The sequence below is a fragment of the Coturnix japonica genome, chromosome 1 (genome assembly GCF_054131305.1).
Source record: "Coturnix japonica strain WE chromosome 1, WE-NBRP24, whole genome shotgun sequence".
In the NCBI taxonomy this organism is placed as follows: Eukaryota; Metazoa; Chordata; class Aves; order Galliformes; family Phasianidae; genus Coturnix; species Coturnix japonica.
In genome coordinates, this window is record NC_140663.1 from 170,945,289 (window position 1) to 170,963,022 (window position 17,734).

Genomic DNA, 17,734 nt, shown 5'->3' on the forward strand with positions numbered 1-17,734 from the left:
CACTTGGATTTTCCTTACGGAATAGAAATTAAAAGAGCACTGACATTTAGAATATTAGGGAACTACTTCAACCGATTATAGTCTTGTTAAAATGAGTCATACACTTTCAGTCCAGACCTCTTGACATACACATCCATATGTATCAATTACTATGACATCATTGAAGGACTATTTTTACCATGGTAATAAAAGCTGATTACATTTGTCAACTTTTGAAATGATACTTAATCCAGTGAAAGTAAAGACGGCTTAGGACAGACACTTGCTCTCAAATAATAGCTAAGACCAGTTTTACATCTCTGAAAATGCTGTGCATGTAAAATATTAGCAGTTTTGAAGCGTAAGTGAAAAATACACTGAAGAAACACAAAATAAATTAGGTTTACCAAGTAGAATTAAACTCACCTGTCAACAAATGCATGGTGTAGGATGAAGATTGGATCATTTGCAGAGCCTTGTACTTGGGACATGGAGCCGTTCATGTAGATGTGAAGGGCATTATGCAAACCGCTTTGAGATATGTTTGATATTGCAGTGTGTGGATCAGCAAAGCCTGTATATTCCAGAGAAAATCATAGGCTGATACGACAATACATAGAATTCTTTCCCCAGTAACACTGAAGATCCTAATACCTAATTCCAACTCATTTACTTTCAGCATTTTAGACAAGAGCTTCAGAAAACGCATATAGGAGTATTAATAAATTTCAAAGGCATAGCAAAGATGAAATTAGAATAAGCTAAATTAAAACTCCTGCCATGTAGCTAATGCGGCATGTCAGCAAGTGTACTGCTTAATTGCTTTATATTTTTAAATTTCTACATCCATTGTGTGTGACTGCAAGAAGGAAGCCTGATTTTTGCAGGTATTTATGTTTACCCTCATTAAATTTACAGTTTTTTCTTTTTCTTTTTCTTTTTCTTTTTCTTTTTCTTTTTCCTTTTCCTTTTCTTTTTCTTTTTCTTTTTCTTTTTCTTTTTCTTTTTCTTTTTCTTTTTCTTTTTCTTTTTCTTTTTCTTTTTCTTTTTCTTTTTCTTTTTCTTTTTCTTTTTCTTTTTCATTTTTCATTTTTTTTCTCTATCCTTACATATTTCTAAGGTACAACAAGCTATTGTATCTCATCATATATTCAACCATTTAGTATCACTTATCTCTATAGAACTCATTCTTTCAACAGAAGGAGGTAATGCACAAAAATTATTTGTAAATAATCGGTAAAATATTAATGTGTGTGTATTTGGTAAAAAAACAATTGATGATCTTCTTTCACCTTCCCACTTGAGCATGAAAGTCTGTGGACTGCTGTTATTTTAAATCTTAGAATACAGGCTTTACAAGTAGGTCACACAGAGCAACCCCTGAATTTCTGATCTGGTATGGTAGCCTACCCACACAACAGCTTTGGTGCTGGTAGCCTTTCTTAGGATTGTAAGAGAAGCCTCCTCTCTATTTGTAATGTCCTAAAATAAAATCAGCTAAACCATGTGGAACTTCTCTGGGTTTCTGAAAGAAAACAAAGGTGGAATATACCTATTTCTTAACCTGATGTTAGTCCTGCTATTTAACCTGCACTCACACATCTTCCTGCCATCTCTGATGTGGTTCATGAAGGTGTCTTATTGTCATAGTTCCTGTATGCTTTAGGATGGGGAAACATAATGTAGGGATATTAAAACATCTTTAAAAATCAATAATCAAATAAAAAGGACTTTGATCAGTATGTTTCTTGTGCTTCTTCTCCATGTTTTCCCAATATTGTCACAGTTTATCAAAGGTGTGAAAAAGATAGATCTCTCTGGTTCACACACTATGAACACTTGCTTTATCTGGACCAAGAACTAGTATTTGAAAGAGGAGCAGCAGGATTCTTTTGAAGTGTTTCTCCCAACAGTCCTTCTGTTTCCTGTAATGACTCACATCACAGGGCAATTTCTGCCTTAGCATGCTAGATTGAAGGAAATTTAACATCAGTGGGTGTTCAGTTATCAGGACTAGAGCTAGTTTTAAATAACCCTTTCTTCATCAAAACCCTCACGTGTAACATGGAAGTCAAATCCTCAGTATCAGTTGTTTTGCGCTTTTGGGTTTGCTGCTTTTGATTCACAGAAGGTATTGATTGACACACGGCCATAGATGTTTTATTACTATATAGCATTCTGTCAGTTTGGAAACTTGACTACTAGACATCACTGAGAATATCTGCTGGATGGGCTATTTTAATCTCTTTAAATTCCCTTATCAGGCTTTGCCTTGTCTAATAATCTCTTCAAACAAAATCTTTTGGTGAAAAGCCCTGGATAATTGTCAGAATCATAGAAGCATTTGAGTTGGAAAGGATTCTTAAAGGCAATCTAGTCCAACCCCCTACAGTGAATAGAGGCACTTACAGCTTTATCAGGTTCCTCAGAGCCCTGTCCAGTCTGACCTTGAGTGCCTCCAGGCATGGGGTATTTTTCAGTACTTCACTGTATACTGAATAAAGCTTCTATATTACACTAAAGGTCAAATAGTAGCTGTGATGCCAAAGAATCAATATATCATAATAACTGTCTGTCTCTTTGATGTCAATATCATGAAAAATGGAGCTAAATTCAACTGGCGACTGGTCACGAGTGGTGTTCCCCAGGGGTTGGTCCTGGGGCCTGTCCTCTTCAATATCTTTATTGGTGACCTGGATGAAGGCATTGAGTGCACCCTTGGTAAGTCTGCAGATGACACCAAGTTGGCTGGAAGCGTGGATCTGCCTGGGGGTAGTGAGGCCCTACAGAGGGATCTGAACAGGCTGGAGAGATGGGATGAAACCAATGGGATGAGGTTCAACAAGAACAAGTGCCATGTCCTGCACTTTGGCAACAACAGCCCCAGGCAGCACTGCAGGCTTGGGGCAGAGTAGCTGGAAGACTGCGTAGAGGAAATGGACCTCTGGGTGTTGATTGATTCCCAGCTGAACATGAGCCAACAGTGTTCCCAGGTGGCCAAGAAGGCCAATGGCATCCTGGCTTGCATCAGAAACGGGGAAGTGATTGTCCCCCTGTACTCAGCACTGGCTGCACCTCGAGTACTGTGTCCAGTTTTGGGCCCCTCACTGCAAGAAAGACATTGAGGCCCTGGAACATGTTCAAAGAAGAGCAACAAAGCTGGTGAGGGGTCTGGAGCACAGGCCATATGAGGAGAGGCTGAAGGAGCTGGGAATGTTCAGACTGGAGAAGAGGAGGATCAGGGAGGACATTATTGCTCTCTATAACTTCCTGAAGTAACTGGGATGCCTTTAATAATCCCAACATCCCATCTCCCAGTTAATTGGGGAGCATTCATTCTCAAGGGTGCACCATAAGAAGTTATGGAATGTTATGGAAAGTCCATACAAATGTTAATGCTGGCAGGAAAAACTGTAATTTGGTATTAATTCATTTTATTTGTCTGGGTATTAATATTTTCTTTCAGGCTTTCTGAAGGGCATCAGGAAAACCAAGACAACACGTTATGGAGTAAGGTTGACACAAAAGAATATATGAAAATCTATCATATATATATATATATATATATATATTTATTTATTTTATTTTATTTTATTTTATTTTAATTTAATTTTTTTTTTTTTTTTTCAGAATATTGGATATTTTGCTGAGATAGCTGCAGAAGAATAACCTCTACTGCAAATACAAGACTACAGATCTACACGTGGCTGTGAGCTGAAACTGATATCACTGCCTAAGAATACGGGAACTCCTTCCATCTGCTTTGCATCATGGTGTTTTCCCATCCTCTCCTGTGTACTGAATGCAGCTGTTCTTAGTCCTTCTGTGAACTGTTAACTCACTGAACGGACAGAATACTCATTCAGTTTCTTATGCAATGATACAGAGTACCAAAAAGTGGTGAGAGTGACTGACTAGAGGACTGAGGAAATTGCAGAGAATTAGGGCTGTAGCTGGTGGTAGTGAGCTATTAAATCATCCAGCCAGCATAGAAAGCTGTATCATTCAGACATCCTTCTAAATTCTCATTTAATTATGGTGTATTAGAAATATCCAGTATGGAATACATCGCTGAAGAGACTTGAGGTGTTACCAGTGATTTTAGTGAGAGAAGAATCAAAATTTTTAAGTCTTTATATGTGCAACCTTGTAAATAAGCAACAACGATCCAGTGAAACTGAAGCAACTTTGATAGAAGCAGGCCAAATTAAATCAGAGGAGGATTTAGCCCAGAGCTTATTATAGGAGGAGCTAATCATGTCACTCACAATTAAGGATGCCTGACCCTTTTAGGATGATATATAGGCAATTCTCATTAAAAATGTAGTGGGGTCAAGTATTTGTCTTTTAATAAAGAACTTAACTATACTCTCTTTGGATTTTACTATCTAATGACAGAGTCCACAGATGTTCTCCTATAATCTATCAAATGAGAAACATTATGTATTTCAAGCAGGTAGTGTTTTCCTCAAGAGCTCATTTTCCTCTGACTGAAGTACTTTAAGTATGTTTAGTGGAGGGTATGCAGACTTTGGAGAGCATTAGCGACCTTCAATGCTACAGAAATGTATGAACCATTCCAGAAATCCTTTCTCCACTGATTATTTTAGTGCACTGCCTAACATCTGTGGCATTACCAATGTCTGCGAGTTATTTATTGCTGTTTTGTTTTTAAACCGCAAAACTCTTCTTACAAAATATGATTTAGCTTTGTATGACTTTCTAGGCTTCTTACTGGGGCAGCAGGGACTTTAAAGGCCAAATTCTGCTTTGCATATTGCATATCCAAGTTCAGCTGCCTGATACACGTAGCACCACCCTAGCCAGGGATGACATTTTCTTTAATAATCATTCTACATTTGAGAGAAGCTCAGGTCAGACAGATGCACAGGAAAGAAGATATGGATATAGAAATTTTAAGACCATATCCATACAGGTCTTTGAAGATAGTGGTGTTCTTCTGACTGAAGCAGTGGCGGAGATTTTCAGCCATTGGAAACATTTTCTCAAGCAATGTTATTGTTGGAATCTCTCTAGAGTGATGTAACTGCAAGATCTGCAGAATTTGGCCTAAAGGGCCGTAGCAAATGAAAGTTTGTGATTATCGAATTTAGACCGTATCACCATCTAGGGTTTTTACTTATGATGACTCTTGTAGAATTTCACTGTGATCTGGTCTGAACAGCCTTTCTGGTTATCTGTTCAGGACCCTCTGTGACTTGACAGTGCTTTCTCAGTGTGCAGCACAACCTGAGAACTTGAGCTGGATGAGAGACACTGGCCGTAGGCTAAAACTTTTTTAATTAGAAGTTTTCTGTTGGAAAACTTCATTTTGAGAAACCATTTTTTTGTTAGCTACTTGGAGTGAGAGTACTGAGAAAAGTTTTTACAGATGAAAATACTTCACAGGATAGGATCTCATAGAATGTTCTATTAAAATGAAATTACATTTCAAAGTGCTTGATGTTCTGTTCCATTATTTCATGACAGAGAAGGATACATAACTGTGTCAGACAGTGGACTGCTATGACATCATTTGACTTGATTCCATGTGTCATGGGTTAATTCATGAATAATCAAAGTGATATAGAGTTCTAGAACCTGAAAAATATTATTTTGTCTTTTTGCGGAAAACTTAAGAGGCACTGATTTTCATTTGAAATTGCCATAAGTACACTCATCCTAAATGTGGAAAAAAGTAGTTGTTTGGTGATCTCTAATTTCTATAATGTGTCACATTAAAGCTGACCTACACAAAGAAGCCCAAATCTTAGAGTCAGCTGATCCTCACCTATTTCTTATAATATCAACTGGTTTTCTGTACTCTCCTGCATCCAGGATGTGTCTGATGAAGTCAATAGTGTTTTCCAGTTAGGAGAGTTGTTCAACAAATTCCAAGTAAGTAAAATACTTGCCTCCAAGGAAATATATGCCACCTGCTTTTAATCCACTGTTTTTCAATCAAAGTAGAAGCTACCCTGTCCCAGAGCGAGAGGACATGAATGTTCAGTTCCACTGGGTTGTTGCATTAATGAACTATATTGAACTTAGCTGATCATATTTGTTGTGGTTACTCTTAACTGATGTCAGTTGTGTCTGCATAGTAGTGTTATCTCTCAGTCCAACATGGATTCAGTGTGGTGCTGATTAATTCCTTTTGGATAGGCAGAATGTGTTTGTTCCAGTTCATGTGGATGCTGAGACATGGAAGGGTGTGGAGTTTTGTCCATAAATGCAAGATAACATATCTAAGACTGGAATACTCTGGCCTCATCTTGTGCTCAGTTCTTCTAAGTGATCACAGCTGTTTGGTTCTGGTCATCTTTTGTAAATCTAAAGTAACTCCACTAAAGTCAGTGGAGTTGCTTTGGATTAACTTTGGATCTAGAAGAGATTAGTATTTGACCTTAGGTGTATTGGCACAAGCTTGGGTAAACCAGTAAAGAAGGATTGAAAAGATTTTCACTTAAATGCTGGGATCTGTGAACTGTTAGCAAATATATGAGAATGCCATGGTCCTGAGGTGTAAACTTCAGTGTTGAAATAATTCAGATTTAAAAAAAAAAATAATAATAAAAAAAAAAAAAAGTGTCTTAGAACGAGTTAATGAATTAACACCGTACTGGAATAGAAAAGTCTCTCAAAGTATTCAGAAGTCTTTATTATATATCCTACACAGCTTTTGCAGACAGGAAGGTGGTAACTCCATTTGATGGACAAGATCTGGGTAGTATTCTGGAACTCTCAGTTCTGTAATTACTGTTATTTTCAAATTTAAGGCATTTTAAGAGAATGAGAAACACACTTAGAGAAAAGCCTGAAGGTGCTGTTGAAGCTGAACCTCAATTAAAATCTAAAAGCAGTGGTCTGAAACGGCTTTCATTGTGGAAGCACCAAATGCTTGTAATGATAGTAGAGTAACAGGGTAATGATAGTTGATTGGGAAAGGAACATTCTATTCTTCAGCAATTTTTGATAATAATTTTCAGGAGAATTAGTTAAAATGCCTTTAAAGAAAAATCAGCAAACTGATTTTAGGACTAGCTAGTTTTATAGATAGTTCAGGCTAGAAGGGGTAGTTATTTCTGCACTCTATTGAACTTCATTTTCTTTCATAACAGCACTGGAGCAGTGTAGATAGAGCTCCTTCAGCTAGGCTATTAAAGTTATATAACAATATGGTAAGGGCACTGGGAGTTGTGCTACAGAAAACATTACTTTCTTAACAGGATTTTCCATGGTAGAGAAAGGACTGTAGTACTGGGTTGGTGTTTTGCATCTGGCTTCACATCTGTGGAATGTCTAAGGACAGGACATTTAATGTCTCAGTCTGTTCCCATTGAGCTTTTTCTTACTGTAGTGCAACCTCTTAGCCTTCTTCCACATAAAACCTAGGACTTGCAAGTGGCATACCCTATTCCTACAGAAAATTGTTCCATCTCTCTTTTTCCCTCTTTGAATTACATTGGAGAGATCATACAGGCATTATGAAAATGCTACTATGTGTGCACATCTCGACTGGCTGAGAAAAAAGACACAAATTCACTCTGTCCTGGTTACAGGATAAATGGACTCACCCAGAGGTCATGCAACACTATGTCCAAAATAATATATGCTACTTCTGTGATCATCTAAGCTTCTCTATCATATCTTGCTTGAGTTCATCCTTAAGGACATGTAGTTTTGTCCCAAGTTTATAGGAATAATATCAAAGCTCATTGATGCCTACCCTAGTGGTGGTAAGCTGGAGCTTCACGATCTTAGTAGAAATATAAACATTCTTCCGGTTCTAAAGATTTGTTATACAGAAGAGGAAATTTTCCTCACTAGGAGGAAAATTTGATCTACAAGAGCTTCTTGCAGATGAGAGATATTGCCACAGTTTAGATTACAACATGATCTCTTTGTCATAGGCTGATGTCTCCATTTTGTTAATAAAGATCAGCCATGACTGCCATGAAATTAATGTGACAAAGAGACAAAGGTAGAGAAAAGAATGATAAATCAATCAGACAAAAACCCTGATTCTGATTTTAGGATTTATATAATAATAATAATAAATAAATATTATTAATAATAAAGTAATAGAAGGTTATATCAACTTTTTCTTTCCCAAACTGTACTTGTTTTCTCTTTTCAAATGTAAAATCCACAACTCTGTCCAGAGCTAGAGTCAATAAATATCTATATTTTCTTGTGTCTTCAGTGTACATATTCCACATTTTTTTACTGTTTTTAGTACTGAAACAGATTCTTCTGTTTTTTCCCTTGAAAAAGCTTTATGGCATTGCATACTCCATCAGGAGTAATACTAGACAATTAAAAGCTTTGCTGTGTTATCCTCACACCAAACTCTATATTGTATTTTCTGTTCCTTGTGTACTACCTTGCAAGTAAAATCTCTGGGATATCAATGAAAGAATGGCCTACTTGATTCAGCAGATATAAAATACAGCAGGGAAGTAATGGTTTTTGATAACTATAATGTGCTAAACTTGTTTACTAGCAATTTAGCAAGATTTGAAAGAGCCTGGGTCAATAGATAATTAAGAATAACTATTCTATTTACAAAAGAACCCTCGTTTATCAGCAAATTAGGAACCTCTATAATGGATTGGCTAATTAGATAACTGAGCTGAATAACTAAACACTTCAGGAAAAGATGCTGAAGTTAGACTAGATATCAGGGAGGAATTCTTTACTGTGAGAGTGATGAGACACTGGAACAGGTTGCCCAGCGAGGCTGTGGATGCCCCCTCCCTGGAAGCATTCAAGGCGAGGCTGGATGGAGCTTTGAGCAACCTGGTCTAGAGGGAGGTGTCCCTGCCTATAGCAGGGGGTTGGAACTACATGAACTTAAAGGTCTATTCCAACCCAAACCATTCTATGATTCTATGATTAATGTTCAAGGTATAATGTTGTCCTTAACCCTTAGATTCTGGGGTCAAGCCTGCTATGAGTTGCTGAATGCATACATAGAATCCAAGTGGCAGCATCTTCTTTCACCCTTGGCATTCAGCACAGTCTCTGGAAGACAGACTCGGGATAATCCTGTAGTCTGCATGGACATGGTTGCAAAAATGTGCAAGCAGGTTATTAGATTATCTGTTTTTATCTGTTTTTATGCAGTTATATTTCTGTGCGTGGTACTGACAAGTGTTGAGACAATGTCTCATAACAGATGGATGGAGGGTCTGGTCTAGACTGTGCTTTCTATATTTTTAAAGTGGTACTTCCTGTATGTTGATATTCCAGTAGTAATTATTATTATTTTAGAACTATGTATGGTATAATACAATATATCATTATATTATTTTATATTATAGTATGTTATATTATATAATTACGAGTTGTGCATAATGAAATTAGCTAAAAATGTCACAAGTTTAAAGTCTCTAATCCCAGAGACAATCAAGTTACTGGCAGAGATATCATAGCAGAATGGAACATGTTACCTTCCAAAGTGTTTCTGAAGCTGTAATTGGCCATTTTATCCATGGATCCAGATTCATACCGAGTGAGTGACAGACAAAATTCGACTTCTGATGAAGATGGGAGCCTTGGGGTCCTTGATTTGTCGTTGTTTCCAGGATTTCGAAGTATAGGCCCTTCACTAGTGGCATTGCACAAAGCCTGTTGGCTGTTGTACTCCTCAGATCGAGTGCAGATTACCTGTATAAAATATTTTCTATTAGTAAAGTTGCAGTTTTTTTTTAAAAAATGAAAACAAACAAAAATGCACTTGGATTATTATTTGAGGAAGAAGTGAAGGAAATATACAGTATAGTAAGATATTTCATAGAAAACATCACCCTACTATGGTGCGAATTTTGAAATAATGCACCAGTGGCTGTCCATGTGGACCAATGTATCACCTCTTTGTGCACTTAGAAACTCACTAAAGCTAAATTCAGTGTTATTAATCAGTGTGGCAGGATTCAGATGGAGTTAAACCTGCTGCTGCAGCTGCAAAAAGGAGGTTTTTGGCTTCATCTCACTACTGAACAAAGCCATAATCATGGATTTGTCTCCCTATATAATAAAGGAGAAAATTGTTGACTTGGAACATGAAAACAATTGTAATTTGGTCTGAAAATATCTATCTGTTCTTTGTCAGACTAAATGGACAAATCACTTAGTTTCACTATATCTTGTTGATTTATTCACAAGAATGTTGTGGAGATGCATGTATATCAAAATCCGAGGTGCTGTATTCATGGATATTGGAAAAGTACTAAATACTGCCATAATCTATCAACTCAAAAGCAAAGTTCCATGACATAGCAAATCATTATTTCTTAGATAACTGTCAAATGACTGGGAATGACAACTTCCAGTCCAGTTTGAGACTCCTGAACAAGCAAGGTAGATCAATGTAAATTCAAGTGATAGTCAGTTAATTATGAGTCAAACTCCTTCCCGTTTGCCATAGGTTAAAAGTGGATGCTCTAATTGTCTATGTTTCCCAGATGCTGCTAGCTACCTTTTTAAGCCACAAGAACTTAACCTGGAGATATAGGTCCTCTGATCGCTATGCATCTCTCACGCCTATTATAAAAGCTTTCATACACTAGATCTCATTGCATCTACTGCTTGACCAGAAAAACAACGGGAAATATATATAAACAAACATATATATATATATATATATAAGTTTTTCTAAATTAAACCCATAGGAAGTTTGTACATGTTCTAACAAATATGTCTACTTCATATTCAGGACATTGCCTAGCAGGGAGTCAGAATGAAGAATGTAGGATGGGGGAAAACATAATTACACAACAACAAGCAGAAGATAATGTTAGATGGTTTGTTGGTCCTGGCTGGTGGTACAGTTGATGAATTTACCAAAAACAGAAACAGTGGCTCAAAGCTTCCAGGCTCAAACAGTGCTCAAAAGTGGCTCAAAACTTCATTGGCACCTCAGGAGAGGTTGAGAGTCTGAAGTAAATCTGCTATCTAATGCTTTATTTTTTTCTTTTTCTTAAAACAAACAACAACACAAACAAACAAACAAACAAACAACAACAACAACAACAACAAAACAGAAAAAAGCAAAAAAGACCAAAACAAAATATCTCAAAAAGCAACCAGAGATCTATTCAAATGGGATCCTGTGATTAGCAGGTAATCAGCTGTCATGGATCTAAATAACTCCATGACATCAACATAGTGAGAAAGCTGTATGGAGAAAGAAAAAGTCTCTGTTTTGAGTAATGTACATTCAAAAGTCTGTCCTGGAAGTTTATCCCTGTTTCATCAACTGAAACAAAGAAGGGGGTTGAAGGCACCATATCTGCAGTGAACAAGGTGGAGGAACGTGAGGTTCTCTGTTATGGGAAGAAGTGAGTGGGAGATGTACTTTACTGCTGCTAGATGTGTACAAATTGCTGGGAATGAAGAAAAACTTTAGGGCAACCTCAGCAATCAATAGAAAGAGGCATCTCCAAAGTGTGATTCAACCCTCCCAAACCAGATGTCTGGTAACTGAGATGTACTTACTTCTAGGGGTGCCAAGCTCTCTCCATTGATTAAGTCAGTGAAAGAAAATGTGTAAAAAAAATCAATGTGGGAACAGTCTCTGGACTGAAGTTAGCGAGGAAGGCAAAATTAAGTGTTCAGCTTAATGTTCTGTTTCTGCATTAGGATGGGATGAATCACACCCTGGAGGCATGGATAGGACTCTGAAGTCACTTAAGACAGAGTCAAAGACAACTTGCTTCACTGCCTAACAAACTTTTGGTTGACTGGAAGGAGATGAGAAGAATCCTTTTCTAAGTGATTTGTCCACAAATTCATAGAAAATGTGTGACAGAGCTGGTGATATAACCTAGATTTCTTATAATCTGGAGTTCTTAAGTGATAAGCTTCTTATGAATATGAATCTCGTGAATCAATTATTCTTTTTTTTTTTTTTTTTTTTTTTTTTGAGGAGATAAGAAAGCTTATCAGAGAAATGTATCCACTGAGGCTGCTCTGTTAACTGAAATTTGCCCCGGTCTATTAAAACTGCTAAGGTGCCCTTGGAGGATGGAGGTGGTTGTCTAGCAGGGTTTAACGTGCACAGAACTCAATTTCTCTTGGCAGCTAACCCAAGGATTGTGCCTCTAAGAAGTTTATTTTCATATTTCACCAAGAAGGAAGAGGTAGCGAGATGGAGAGACCTACACTTAGAAACACAAAGCACAACTACACAGCTGTTTTGGTGACTGTTTTCTCTTTAATCTAATGAAGTTCAACCAACTTAACAGGAAAGCAGGGGGATGATTCATGTAGGAGATATTATAGTAATTTTTTTTTTTGCTTATAAAGAATGCACAATGAAGACCCTATAAACGCACCAGTGAAGAAAACTCGTGAGCCTTGCCTGGTGGATCTCAACACTTTTCCCAGTCAGCACTTATCTCAGAAACTGCACTCACAAAAGCTTTCTGTCTAGCTTGGTTTTCTGCAGTCCTTTTGTAGAGCTTCTCCTGACTTTGCTGCCTTGTCATCTCTTGTCTTTTCATCCTCTGCCCACCACCCAGAGATATTACCCAATGCATCCTAAAGAGGAATCATGCATTGCTTTCACAATTTGCATCTCACACACTCAGAAAAGGATCCTTCAAGCATAAGCTCAAATATATCTAAGCAAAATAACATTTTCCCATTGTTTTGTTTGTTTAAGTGTGACTTAATTCCACTCAACGTTTGGAGGCTTATAAAAGCCTAAAGTGTTATTTTTTTTAAATTCAATTTGTGTCTCTGTGTAGCCCTTGTTAACTGACTAACCAAACAAAAGCAAGATGCTGTAAGGCATCTGGTAGCGCATGATCATGAAATGCCAACATAAGAGGCAGGAATGAAAGTGCTTAACTGTGCCCTTCCTGCCCTGAACTAAACATTAGAGTCTAGATGTAAAATGAGCTTGGTTGCTTTTCCAGAAAGGTGTAATTTAGGTGTTACAAGTTATAGTTCTGTCCTGAAAATAGTATTTGCTGCTTTATCAGTCAGGTGAGGTGTCAGTAGTAACAGCACATAGGCCAGTCAAAAGTGTCGTGTTTGTTTTTTTCCTTCTGGATTTAGTCTGCATAATGTTTATACAAAATAGGTCACAGAATTGCCTTTATATATATATATATATAAAATTCAGTATGAAGTCTTTCTACTAAAAAAAAAAAAAGAAAAAAGAAAAAAAAAGCTGTATAAACACATTCCCTTTTGAAACAGCCCTAAGCAAATTTCTCTGTTCACCCTGAACAAAACCTCACATTCAAACTGCACCCAGTGCCTCTGTGCACAAACCCACTGGTTCCACAGAAATCCTTACGGAGATTCTCTGAGGAACAGCTTATGTAAGCAGTAAGCAGAGCAGACACCAGTAGATGGCAGTCCAGAATGCGCAGCAACATTCACGGGCCTTGTTATCACCACAAATAAATAAATAAATGAGAACCCCTTGGTGCACTGCAGCTGAGATGCTCTGCACAGCTCTTTGTGTCATTCCTTCGAAAACGGGCTGTAAATGTGCAGAAGCATTGCTGTTGTTTAGTTTGCTCCTGCTTGCACAGACCATCCCCTGAGCTGAAGTAAAAGGAATTGCTTTTGGCAAAGTTCAGTCTTTTATCTACCATTTTTAAATTCAAAGCTTCGAAGTTTTGAGTGACAAATTATTTGTGTTTATTACATTGAAACATGCAGTACATGCATCATATACCTGAATACCTGGAAAACTTGATGAATAATTTTCCTGGGTGTTGAAATGGCTGCAAACTGAAAAAGTGCTCTGAAATTCCTTTGGCTGCTGAGGAAGTGTAGCCACTAAGAAACATATCTGTGCCTTGGCCTATTGCTTCCTCGGAGACCCAGTTCCTATCTCTGCTCCTCTTCTGAGCCCATGAACCACAAATCTACCTCTCTCTGGAAGATGTATCAGAATGTTTTTGTGGTTCTATGCTCCAGGTTAATACAGCATATAATAATAACCCTTTTGAATGCAGCCAGAGCAACCACTTTTCTGTGGGGCACATCATCTCTCTCCCAGCAGTCAGAAACGAGCATTTCCAAGTCCTCCTTTGCTGCGTTTGGTCATCCCTCTGTACTCAGCTCTGGTGAGGCCGCACTTCCAGAACTGTGCTTAGTTTTGGGCCCCTCACTGCAAGAAAGACATTGAGGCCCTGGAAGATGTTCAGAGAATGGGAGTGAAGCTGTGATGGGTCTGGAGCACAAGCCTTATGGGGAACAGCTGAGGGAAATGGGATTGTTCTGTCTGGAGGAGAGGAGGCTCAGGGGAGATGTTATCATTCTCCACAACTAGTTGAAGGGAGGTTATGGTGAGGTAGGTGTTGGCCTCTTCGCCCACATAACTATAGAGATAGGACTAAAGAGAATGGCCTCAAGTTGCACCAGGAGATATTAAGGTTGAACAATAGCAAAAAATTCTTTTCAGAAGGAGTGATTATTCACTGGCACAGGCTGCCCAGGGAGGTGTTCTAAAAGCATGGAGATGTGGCACTGAGAGACATGATTAGTAGGCATAATTGTGATAAGTTGACTGTTGCACCGGGTGATCTTAGAGGTCTTTTCCAACCTTAATGATTCAATGATTCTATGATTCCCACATGCACACTTGTCTCACAAGTCTGGGTGCATAAACTGGAGTCCTGGATTCCACTTTGTACCAGTTCAGTGCCTTTCTCTTCTCCCTTGTTTTCTCCATTTGTTCTCACAACCTTGCTTGGAAGTGGCATTCAAGTGCAGGACTCATGCTAGATTTAAAATGTGGCAACTGTAAAGAGGTTTAATTTCTTAATTTCTTAATTTATTTATTTTTTAAAATGGCTGCATTAGGGCCAGACGTAATCTAATCCTAATTAAGTGTCAAAGCTCAGGCATTTCTTTATCTAAGAGGAAATATCCAGGGAAATCCCCAAATCTACAGTAGAACAAACTGTACTTTGGGAGCTTACTTTTATAGGCAGCACTCTAGCAGGTGCTGTATCTATAGCAGCCCAAATGGTTTCTAAGGGATTGTGTATATTTATATCTAATTCTTCATGTACTCATGAATGTTAGAGGAAATAGGAAGGTAAAACAGACATAGAAAAAAGAAAATTTGCAAAGTAAAACTTCAGAGAAATTCTAAAAACCTTTGTGTGCGTTCTGTATGCAAGTGAAAGGTCATTAATTATCTCTGTGACCCTTCCAGCACAAACATTAACTGGAAGAGCTATGAAACTCAAGGTTACAAATAGATGAGACAAATGTGAAGTGACACTATAAAACAAACCCAGGCCCTGCAAGGTATTTTCTCAGCCTTCAGAAAAAGTGGATGAGTTTTGTCTATTTGCTCAGATGCAGCCCAAAACTGGTGGATAACTTGCATTGCATTCAACACCTCAAAATGTTGCTGGGGAGGAGTAGGAAACTCTGCTGTCAATTAGAGCTGCAATATTCATAAAGTCTTTCCAGCTTGACAGACTGTGATTCCCTGATCTCTCTGTCTCCAAGTTGTGCCCTCAGTGTTGCTGTATCCATGTCCACCACAAATTCCCAGACTCATCTTTCTATAGATAATTTTTGTTTGTTTGTTTGTTTGTTTGCTTGTTTCTAGTGAATTACAAATAAATAAAAAGAAAGAAAATACAGTTTTTATGAAATTCAGAAGCTATTAACTTCCATACTTTGAAGTTATTTGTGTTTTTTTTTCCACAGAATTGTAGAATGTCCCATATTGGAACTAACCCACATGGTTCATCATGTCCTACTCTGGGTTCCACAAAGGACTCCTCTCCTTGCCTCCTGTTGCCTCTCTGCTCTCTTTGAGGAGCTGTAGTCTCCATGAGGTCTCCTCTTAGCCTCCTCTGAACAAACCAGGGGTCACAGAATCACAGAATCACAGAATGGCCCGGGTTGGAAGGGACCTCAAGGATCAAGTATCATCCATGTTTACTAGATCTGGTTGCCCAGGGCCCCATCCAGCCTGGCCTTGAACACCTCCAGGGACGGGGCATCCACAGCCTCCCTGGACAGCCTGTTCCAGGACCTCACCACTCCAAGGAAATCCTTCTATTTCTTCCCCTCTAGACCCTTCATCATCTTTGCAGCCCTTTTCTCAGTACATAACAGAAAAACAAATGCTAGAGAAACTGGGAAAACATGCTAGAGAAGAGCTGACTACTGCCCAGTGTCCAACCTCATGATCTGGTAGAGTTATTTTCAGATTACAGTGACATTAAAAGGCAGAGGAAGCCCAACTGGCTGCATTGACATGGCTTTAAACTGGATTTGATGGGGAAAGGGTATGTACTGCTGTGAAAGAGAGAATAATTGGTCCATAGATGATAACTTTTTAGTTCAAGTACTGGACAGACTGACCAGAGGTGAAGCACTGCTGGACCTGTTGCTCACCAATGTGGAGGAGATTTTTAAAGATATTAAAACTGGAGGTAGCCTGGGCTGCATGACCATGTCCTGGTCAAGTCTGTGACCTCAAGGAACACAAGCCTGGCCAAGAATGGAATCAGGACCCTGAAATTCAGGAGAGTGAAATTCAGGCTGTATAAAATGCTGTCCAAAAGTGATGGGACAAGAGGGCAGGTATATTTAAATTAGATGTTAGGAAGAAATTTTTTACTCAGAGAATCGTGAGACTCTGGAACAGGCTGCCCAGAGAGCTTTGGATGCCCCATCTTTGGAGGCATTCTAGGCTAGGCTGAATGGGGTCTAGGACAGCTTGATCCAGTGGCTGACAGTTAGCATGTGGCAAGAGGGTTGGAAGTGCTGATTATTAAGGTCCTCTCCAACCTAAGCCATTCTATGGTTTCCATTCTTAAAAGTGGACAGAAAACAGTGCTTCAAATGATTCCCTCAGATTATTCAACTAGCAGTACAGCTCCGTGATAAGCTGTGCTTAGAATTAAGTAACAGTGCCTGAATAACAGAAATTATTTCTTATCAAGTCATATTTGCAGGTAATTGGTATAAAGTACTGCCATTATTAGTTCAAGAGCCCTCTATCCACTTTGTATTTTTGGAATTTATTTCCCATTTGTAGTTACTTTCCATTTGTAGTTCTGCAGGGCTATACAGAAAGAAGTGCTGAGGGAAATTCTTGATTGTTGCATCAAATAATTGGCTCCAGGCTTGCAACACCGCAGCTGAGAGTAGGCAGCCCTCCATGCTATGCAATTGCTTCTCACAAATAACTCTTTTAGGAAAGTTCAAGGGATGGAGGGTGAAGTCAGTGGTGTGGCCTGGCTGCATAATTACAAACATAAAACAGCATTTATATCTTTCTGCTTTATTTTCCTCAGTGCTTGTCCAGTACATGGGGGGAACCCCAGAACTCTGATGCTAAAACCCAGCAGAAATATTCTGCTTTTAATTGCAGAAGTCTTTTAAAGTCTATTTAGGTATTTATTTATTTATATTTACATTTGTAGCTCCACTGATTTCAGTAATTTCTCCAAGTTATCTCTGGTGAAGAGGAGAGCAGAATTTCACCCATTGCTATTTAATCAAGGCATCATAATTATTTCTTTAGCAAATTCATTAGCTTGAATAATTACAGAAATGAACAGTAAACCAAAAAACTCTCAGAACATCATGGAAAAGCTGCATTTCCCACCTTGCCTTCAGATAAATTGCATGGAATTATAAAACTTGATAAAGGTGCTATGCAGTCCTAAATAAATCTAAACGCAACATTTGAATCATCAAAAGCAATTAGCTGAAAATGTAGGAAAATCCTTTCTACCCACTCTAAAGCATG

General features: G+C 38.3%; 1 protein-coding gene across 1 annotated transcript in view; it reads right to left on the reverse strand.

Annotated features, from left to right (window-relative positions):
• TYR (tyrosinase) overlaps positions 1 to 17,734 on the reverse strand; it is a 43,918-nt gene that overhangs the window by 22,404 nt on the left and 3,780 nt on the right. The window contains 2 exon segments of the mRNA NM_001323239.1: positions 406 to 553; positions 9,435 to 9,651. Of these exon segments, the coding sequence (NP_001310168.1) occupies positions 406 to 553; positions 9,435 to 9,651 (365 nt within the window).